The sequence below is a fragment of the Hermetia illucens genome, chromosome 2 (genome assembly GCF_905115235.1).
Source record: "Hermetia illucens chromosome 2, iHerIll2.2.curated.20191125, whole genome shotgun sequence".
NCBI classification, from domain to species: Eukaryota; Metazoa; Arthropoda; class Insecta; order Diptera; family Stratiomyidae; genus Hermetia; species Hermetia illucens.
Window position 1 is genome coordinate 112,037,642 of NC_051850.1, and position 9,394 is coordinate 112,047,035.

General features: G+C 40.7%; 1 protein-coding gene across 6 annotated transcripts; it reads left to right on the forward strand.

The window, feature by feature from the left end:
- Positions 1 to 252: 252 nt before the first annotated feature.
- On the forward strand, positions 253 to 8,527 carry LOC119649161 (peroxiredoxin-1). 6 transcript variants are annotated; one of them, XM_038051169.1, is made up of 6 exons: positions 253 to 388; positions 472 to 555; positions 7,507 to 7,697; positions 7,758 to 7,875; positions 7,934 to 8,339; positions 8,399 to 8,527. In XM_038051169.1, exons 3-6 carry the CDS (start codon positions 7,517 to 7,519, stop codon positions 8,447 to 8,449), a joined length of 756 nt encoding a protein of 251 aa, XP_037907097.1. In that variant the 5' UTR covers positions 253 to 388; positions 472 to 555; positions 7,507 to 7,516; the 3' UTR covers positions 8,450 to 8,527. The 6 variants fall into 6 exon arrangements, with proteins under 6 accessions (XP_037907097.1, XP_037907102.1, XP_037907101.1 ...); XM_038051173.1 differs by having other exon boundaries at positions 277 to 392; XM_038051170.1 differs by having other exon boundaries at positions 278 to 392; positions 458 to 555.
- Positions 8,528 to 9,394: the final 867 nt, after the last annotated feature.

Sequence of the window (9,394 nt, forward strand, 5' to 3'; positions counted from 1 at the left end):
TTCTCCGTCTACAATCTTTCATAAAGAAAGATCTCCCAGCGATCACCACGTGGAGGTGGAGAAAGGGTCAAAAATCCCTAGAAATTCCATGTCACTTAACTTGCCTTTTATCAATTTGTTGAATTAAAAATTATATTAAGCTGCATTTAATAATAATATTTGCTAACTTCCTAACGATCAAATCGTTGGCAGTTCAAAGTTTGGGCACTTCGACTGAGTGCATTCAATACCCCTTATTCAGTAGATTCCAATTCAATTTACGTATTGCTGTTGCTTCCCTATGTCTTGACAGAATTCTCCCTTCGCTTTTTGTGGGATGCGGTTATTTTGAAGTGCTTTGGTTGACGGCTCGTAGTCCCTAGCGTTATCAATTGTAGCTGATTTAGAGGTAGGTACGTGGCTGCTCGGAGTTTGAGGAGTTATGTCTCCCAAATCTTATCAATTTAAATTATCATAGATAATTTTTGGCAGTTTTTGTTGCGTGGCCATAATATTGTTGGGTGTCAACTGGAAAGCCGGCGTTCTGTGTTTTCGTTTCAAGATTGCCAGTAACAGGTATTTGCAATAAGCTTTTGTTTGCTCAGCTTGTTGAGTTTATATTTGAATATTAAAATTACACTCTTTGCAACTGTACTTAGGTCTTGTTAGCATATTCTCCAGCTCATTTGCATGGCTAACCTCCATTTTTCATTGGGTAGCGCCGGAGATTTATTTGTTTGATCCAAATAATGATTCTAAAATATTCAATTAAATGTAGATGCCCTCCTATAGCAACATACAGTAAACGGAAGAATGATTTGATGACGAGCTTCCTTGCAATAGGATCTATTCGATTGACACGACGGCAATATCGTCTAAAATAACTTATTATCAGGGAGTTTGACGGGAGTGCAGGGCGGCTGCTATCTCGAAGCTGATGTGTACATCTATGGATAGAAAAATGTATTTTCCCCTCATACTCAGATGCAAAATACATCATTTGACCGCTGTTGATATCCACATACAACAAAACAAATCTTCGGGCATTCTGCCCGTGTTGACGTTATTGTTGTCACGTATCAAAATCATCGAATTTACGCATGGTGAAGAAAAGTTTGGCGGATGCCTTCTCTAGATCCAAAAATGCAAGGCAAGAGGAACGATGCCTCTGACTCTCAATTCACGGTTTGAATAATGTTGCGAATTCGGTACGGTTGTCAAAAATCTTCATGGTATGGGATAGCAACCGGATCGGACGGTAATCTGAACACTGCTGGACTACCTTTCTTTTTCCATATTGGAACGGTTGCTCTTTCTTGCTAGCCAGATGGTGTTCTACTCAACTCGATAACCCAATTGAAGAACTCACTGAGTCAGTGCTGGATCTCGGCGTTAGGTCCTGTTGTTTTACTCGATTTCATTCGTTTTATTGGTTCTTCGACTTCAGTGGCGCTGAGAGGTGGAATTAGGGCAAATGTCGCCCGTGCTTGTAGAAGTGGAGGATGAACAAATTGTGCCTTTGAAATCTGCTCGAAATGTTCCCGCCATGTATTCGTCGCGGCTTGTTGATCGGTAAGAAAAACGGTTATTGTCATTGCAACAGAAGCGTTCGGTATCCTGCCTGCGTTGGTGTCGGCTTTTGACTAGTCGATGCAAGTATCTCTTGCCATCCAGAGTGTCCACTTTGTCCACTTTATTATAAAGATCTTTGTAGTGGACTTCTCGGGTAATAGCGATTGCTTTTTTTGCTTCCCTATGGGCATTCTTGTAAACTTGCCAATTGGCCAGCATTTTATCGTTGAAACTTACGGTAGAAGCGTTTCTTTTCGGGGACTTTCGTTTGGATATCTTCAATATAAAGCCAAATATCTCGGTTGATGAACTGCTTACCTGGCTTGGTGACCCAGAAGGTTGCATAGGCCGCGTTGTTAATCTGGTTTCACGATACTTCGACATTCGTAAAGGTTGGTAATCGGGTTAATGAGATCATTTCTTTTTTTCTCATGAAATTACCACCATTTAATGTGTGGCGGGCCAATGCCTTCTCCACGCTGTTTTATCGCTAGTTTGATTCGCAAGACGGCAACCAATGCCCGATGTTGAGATGTGATGGTCTCATAGGAAGCGACTTTGTAGTCAGTAATGGTGATGAAGTATCGGCTTCTTATGAGAATATTTGCGTTTTACTGTTTCCATTATAAAATGTAGAAAGATGAGACAATCGTTTAAAGTAATGCATTCATGAGTGCAAGGTCGTGTCCTCAAAATCGACAGGCGGGTTTCTAGCGTACGTTGCATTCTGAATATGTCTGGGGTGGCTTTCGTCATATCGTCGCAAACGACTGCATACGACGGAAAGTTCTGCTTTTGTCTAGAATTTCAACTACGTGTGTTTCACCGGGCATGATATAGTTCCGGTAAATCTTCTGTATTTTGTTTTTCGCTGCTGACATTGCTAGTGATTTGAGACAGCCTGGCAATGTCTTGCCTGAGTGCGTCGCACCAAATGTTCCTCTGAGCACTCAGACCCCAATGGTCCATTGCACTCGATTCCTCCGTTTAACGGAATATTGCAGGATTTCTGTTGGTGGATGTGATGCAACCCGCTGCAGTTGAAGCAAATCAGCAGCAAAAATCTGATGTCTGATGCGTCCACAGGCATGGCACTTACATAGAAAATGTTCCGTAGATCCCGCTTCCTCATTACAGGATGGACATGTATATATATACCTAACTGCCAGGTGTGGTGGTAGCTTCCTTAGTGACTATTCTGCAAGACTACAAATTTCCTGCACTTTCCTCACCTCCCCCCCTGTTTAAAAAACTATATGTTCGATTTGATTTTATATTCGTTGCCAATCAGTCGAAACCTAACTGACCCGCCCCAGGACAAGACCGTATGATGTACGTAATATAACAAAAGTGAAATGTGTGATGTATGTGTATGATATACTGGCAACGACACGGCATACGACCGAATATTGAGTATTTGTACTACTGTCTGTCTACCTCGGACAATGAGAGACAAATGGTTGGACATGCATCTGTGTCAGACAAGTGTCTGTTTTGGATCAGTGTCGGAATCGACAATTTCGCCCAGGAAAGATAATGAGTCTTTCTGATTTGTGAATCCGCCAGTCCTCCCTTTAAAAAAGAAATGTAGGAAGAAGTTTCTCCCCAATTGATCCAATCTCAACCTTCAAACAAAAAGTTTCGGAATTCGTTCTATCCCCTTTGGAAATGTTGAATGGTTTAATTTGATATGGCTTTTAGCGTTCGAAGATAGTATGGGTCTTGGAGCTTTTTAGTTTTCTGGCTACTTACAGTGTTCTATTACACTACATTGCCAAAAAATTAAGACTGTTTTCTGTTGTTTTTAAGATGAATATGTTGAAAGCTTTAGTGAAGTTGTAGCCTAGTGGCGTGTGAAATATCATCAATAACGGCGCAACAACCAGTCCCGTCTAGGCCGACCTTAATAAGGAACTCCAGACCATTGTATTGGACAGTAAGAGCTTATGGTGAGACATTTCGAGCGGAACAGGTTTTGTAAACCGAAATAGGTTCTGTCTGCCAAAAAACGTGCGCGATTCATCGTCGTAGCTGTTATCGGTTGTGATTTTCGACCCTAGATAGGAGAAATTATCAACGGCCTCAAAGTTTTAGTTTCCTTCCTATCTTTATTGTTCTTATTTAACCAGTGCTATTTGAAGTCGTTGCCTCTTTGATTTTTGGTGCTGACGTTGCCACCATATATTTCACCTTGCCTTCATTGATGTGCAGTCCAGGATGTCGATCTGGAAGATTTCCATATCGTCAGCATACGCCAGTAGTTGGGTGGAGTTACAAGAGGATGGTGTCTCTCACTTTTCCAGGACCAGGTTAAAAAGGGTGCACGTTGGACATGTCCTTGTCTTAGATCGTTGTTGATGTCGAATGACCTTGAGAGTGATCTTGCTGCTTTTATCTGGCCTCGCAAATTGGTCAGCGTCAGCCTAGTCAGCCTTATTAATTTAGTGGAGATATTCGAATCGAATATCGAGCGCAATGCTGACCACATTGCCTCCTAGTGTACCGTTACGGTCTTGAATGAAGTGCTCTAACATACTTCAAGGCCCTGATCCAACATGGATTGTTGCGCCAACGATTATTATTATTATCGAATTCTCTCATGACTATATACAGTTTTACCCTGGCTATCAGTCGGTTTTTCAGTCGATGAAAAGATGGTGCAACTGATGGCCAAATTGCAACAGTCGCTTACCGCAGAGATCTCTTGCTGATTTGCCTGGAGTGAAGCCTCTTTGGCATGGGCTAATAATGTGCTGGGCGTATGGGGCTATCCGACCTAGCAGGATAGCGGAGTATTCAGCAACGTCATACCTCTATAATTGTTGCACTGCGTGATATTTCTTTCTTTATGTATAGAACAGATAATGCCTAGTTGCCACTCATCAGGCATTGATTCGCTGTCCCAAAACTTGAGCATCAGTAGATGAACTGCTAGATGCCTCCATATTTAACCAATTCGGCTGCTGGCGACTTACAAGTTTTAAGCTGCTGAATTGCACGGATTGTTTCTTCTATGTTTGGTAGTGGCAGTAGTCCTTGTCTTCAGTAGGCGGGACCTCCAACTCGACGATATTTTGTTTATGAAAAAACTTCACTCATCGCTCCAATATGCTCATTCTGTCGAAAATCGGATTCCCCTCTTTGTCTCGGCAGGATGAGCATCGAAGTATATAAGGCTTTATCCTGCTGGATTGTTGGTAAAATTTCCGCGCCTTGTCCTCCTAAAGGATCTCTACTGACTGCGGTTGTTACGGCATCCATTACTTGGGACTGTGTTGTGAATGGTTTCAGTGTTCATCTCATGTGATTGTCAGAGGGGATACTAGGTGGTGTTGTTATTCGAGCCCGGAGCATCATGCCAACGAGATAGTGATCCGAGTATTTATTGGTCCCCCTTTTATGTTCTGACTGGCTGACATCATGGTTGCGTTCAATTAACACGTGGTGAAAGTGTTCTCGCCTGGAGAAGCCCCCGTTTGTTTGTGAACCGCTTTCTGCGCAAATCAGGTACTTCCAACAATAATTTCGTGCGATACTGCTAATTGAATAATCCACAGTCCATTATCATTGGTATTTTTATGTAAGCTGTTGGAGTCAACGTATCGCCTGAATACGGGTTCCGTCCCTACTTGGCTGTTAAAATTTCCTAATATGGTTTTGATATGACAACTGGAGCAGGGTTCGACGGTTCATTCTACTGCCCCTTGAAGGTATCCTTCTCTGGCTCTACAGTCTATGTAGAGGCGCGAACGTTAATCAGACTTATATTTCTAAATTGGGCTCGTAAACGCAGAGTGCATTTTTCCAAAGCCGATAACAGTAGGTTTCATTTTTTGGGCAACTAAGAAACCTATTCCGAGCACATGGTTTACTGGATGACCACTAAAATATATTGTGTAGTGGCTCTTCTCCAGACAACCAGTCCCTACCCAGCGTGATTACGTCAGCCTTATATTAGGACGGTATCGGCTAACTGCTGGGTAGCATTCGATCTTTACAGGGAGCGTACGTTCCATAGAAAAATGCACAAGTCATTTGTCTGTTTTCGTTGCCGGGTTCGTCATTGTAAAATCCATCCAGTCCGAGGCTCCTTTTGTAGCTTCGTAACAAGTTTTTTTCCTAACCCCCAATTTGGAGGACAAGCTGGTATAATTTGTCCCTTTTTAGGCGCGGGAGACTCGCCTTCATACTTCTGCGTTTACAGTTTTTCGTTAAGAAAGCACTCGCAGCCTCACCACGTGGAGGTGGAGATAGGGTTTGGTAGTAGATCTATTGGTGTTGATCCAGCAAGCTTTTCCCAGGTTTTAAGTTCTATCGTTGGTACTCCCCTTCGACCGCCCTTTATAAGATCATTGTCTCATTCCTCACACATACAACAACCGTTTTTAAGAAACAACCATGTGTTTAAGAAGTATTTATTTACAACATAGTCGATTTATTTCTTAAAGGTAATATTATTTAAACGACGATGCATCCTCCTAAAGGAACGCGAAATTTTTCGAACTCTTGGATAAATGGACCGTGAGATTGCAGACATCTTTTCTCTAATCGTTGCTTTCAATTAGAGTAGAGTCTTTGGCTTATGATTTTACACATAATTCTTCAAATATCTCCAATAAAAATAAATCTGCTCGCGTAAAACCGCTGGTTGCGCGTGTAACCGGGGTGCCAGAAACCTGTAACATTTTTGGTTAATAGTGACCAGTACCTATACGAAAATTCTTGAAAAAATGGGTCCAATGATTCCTTTAACTGAAATGTCTGCCCCTACGGTTAATTGGGCAAATAGGGGCCTTTCGTGTTTAGGTTGGAGATTTTTCGCTTAGTATCTGCAATATCATTTATTAACTTGATCTTGAAGATGGAAGTGTGCATCGTCGAAAACAGGGGAGTGGCCGCTCCGTTTGATGCCACAAGCTGCTAAGACCATGGCTGCAGTGGTAAGAACAATGGACGCAGATCTAAGCGGCGATTAAATTATTGGAAATAATTAAACTTTCTTTTTTCTATTCGCTAGTAATATTCATTGATCTTGCAAATACCGATATTTCGGGAATCACTTGTTCCCTTCGCCAGTGTTAACAAGTCTGGTAAGACTTGATGAAGGGAGTAAGTGATTCTTAATTATTTCAAATGGAAACAGAGTCAGCTGAAAAGCAGCTCCCCCCATCTTTCTAGAGATCTCCCAGAGATTCTCAAAAAATGGTTTAACTTAAGCTAAAGCTGGGCGCTCGCAGTGGAAGGGCCTGAGGGGTTCTCCCTCTTCTCCCCAACTTCATCAACGCGAATTGTAGGGTATACCGGTATATCTTGGCGGCAATAGTCTTCTATAGGCCCGTGACCCATGCAAATCGCTGTAATCTTGTATGCAAAAGCAAAATATGGTCAAAGTTACTGAAACGATTTAACATTGTTTCACCATACAAGCTGCGTAAATTCAAGTCATTAAGATTTAATTCCTGTACTGCCTGGGTCTTGTAAGAACGTAATTTCAAATCCAAATTCAATATATAGCGAAAGGTTATGCTTGATATTCCAAGTCTAACGTTTTTCCGACAGTCCATTTGCTTCACATTGAATCTCGATTATGTCTGACGTCATCGCCAATTAAAGTACCACAAATCATACTCAATGGGAAACATGCTCTTAACTATTATTATTATGAAGTACCCATTTTAAGTAAACAAATTTCACGCAAAGGGCATTGGGGTCTCATAAACACAGATCCATTGCAAATAAATATCCCTTCCACGCAACATTTGGATATTGCAAATTTAAATTAATTCATTCCTTTCATATAATATCAAGTTTTCAATGCTCCGAATTATGACTTATAGTACTTCAATTCAATTACAATAATATCCAATTTTGGAAATCTGATCTTTTACTAACCTTTCCTAATACATTTCATTTCGCGAGTTAAATTTTGAGAATATTTTGAACATATCCTTTTAGCAAATGAAATATGTTGGCCATTAGAAAATTTCTAATTTATTTTGGAATCGGAGTTTTCATAACACTTCTGCAGCTACCTAAAACCCGAACAACTAGTGATGCGGAGTCTTGTTATTCATTCGCTGGCGGTTCAGTGTATCCAGCAGGGAGTTCCAAAGGAGATCATCAATTGCAATACACAAAAGCAGTCAGTGAGTTTGCATCTAAGAATATTCTTCGAAATATTGGATACTAATTAAGAAATCTTCTAGTTTCCAAACCAGCCCCTCATTTCGAAGGCACAGCTGTAGTCAACGGCGAGTTCACTCATTTACAATTGTCTGATTATATCGGAAAATATGTTGTTTTCTTCTTCTATCCATTGGACTTGTAAGAACCAGGCTTATGTGGAAGGTCAAGTTCGCGACTAATATTTTCTCCCAAATAGTACTTTTGTTTGCCCAACGGAAATTCTGGCATTCTCGGACAGAATCGAGGAATTCAAAAAAATAAACACTGAAGTCATTGCTTGCAGTGTTGACTCACACTTTACTCATCTGGCATGGATTAATACGCCAAGGAAAGAAGGCGGTTTAGGGAAGATCAAGATCCCACTGTTGAGTGATCTTAGCCACAAAATTGCAAAGGATTATGGTGTCTACTTGGAAGACTTAGGACATACTTTAAGAGGACTGTTCATTATTGATCAACATGGAGTTTTGCGACAAATTACAATGAACGACTTGCCTGTAGGACGCTCGGTTGATGAGACTTTGCGTCTGGTCCAAGCATTCCAATATACTGACACACACGGTGAAGTGTGTCCAGCTGGATGGAAGCCTGGTAGCGATACCGTAAGTAAACTGATATGTAGAGAGCCCTTCATGCTTTTATTGTTTGCTTTCCTTTTCAGATTGTTCCAAATCCCGAAGAGAAGAAGAAGTATTTCCAAAAAAATAACTAATTTCGTTAATTTTTGTTTAACGTTTGAAAACTTTTCAATTAATTTGAATAACAAATTCACTTTGATACTCGAAAGTAACTAACATTTGTTTTATTTCAAAATCCTTAACATATTTAACCATTCCAATAGTTGATCAGGTCAATTTTGCATGTTAGCGGATCCTATGCTTAGGACAAGTGCGTGTTGCTTATGTATATTTCTTTTTTTTTGTGTTCATTTTCAACGCTTAGAGAGAAGCAGACTCAATCAAAATTTAATTAGAAACTAAATACAGAACATTTCCAGTGAGTCATATGGTGCAATAAATATTTGTGAATTCATATGTTTCTATTTTGTTTCTTATAATACAGGACAGATGCGTTCTGCGTGTGATATGTCGTGTTTCAATAGCAATTGGTAGCGTGTCCATGTAACCAATTGGCACGTTACAATCTGCTGAGAATAGACTCCTATGACGCATGTACTCAGTATTAAATCATAACAAAAATGGTTTTTAAAATTAGTTTCCTGGTGCGACTCGACGCTGCATTAGGGCAACAGAAAAACAGCTGCTGCTGGGAAAGCAGAGTGAAATAAGAAAACACATTATTATGATTTCGGAAAGTTAAAGCGTGTTTTAACTTCAAACGCGTTTTTATCCAAACCATTTTTTCAAAATCGGCGCTCACGAAAGCTTGGTCGACAGAGAGCAGGGTAGTTTCAACACCCTATAGATAATCTTAGAGCAGCGCACGGAGTTTAGATTTTCGCTTCACTTGCTCTTCATCGATTTTGAGAAATCTTTCGATTGGAGAATAGGGAGTGTATCTGGCGAGAAACTAACAGTATTATCAGAGCGACATATGGTGGCGCAAAATCTCAGAGGAGAGTCTGCCAAGGTTGCATCTTGTCACCGATATTATTTCTTCTCGTTATCGGTGACGTTCTTCATGCTGTCTTGTCCGG

Bases quoted from the DNA above. Each gene is read 5' to 3' on its own strand.
- LOC119649161 (XM_038051169.1), top strand. From the start codon at position 7,517: ATGTTGGCCATTAGAAAATTTCTAATTTATTTTGGAATCGGAGTTTTC. The intron at 7,698-7,757 runs GTGAGTTTGCAT...GAAATCTTCTAG, and splicing joins GCAATACACAAAAGCAGTCA to TTTCCAAACCAGCCCCTCAT. The intron at 8,340-8,398 runs GTAAGTAAACTG...TTTCCTTTTCAG, and splicing joins GGAAGCCTGGTAGCGATACC to ATTGTTCCAAATCCCGAAGA.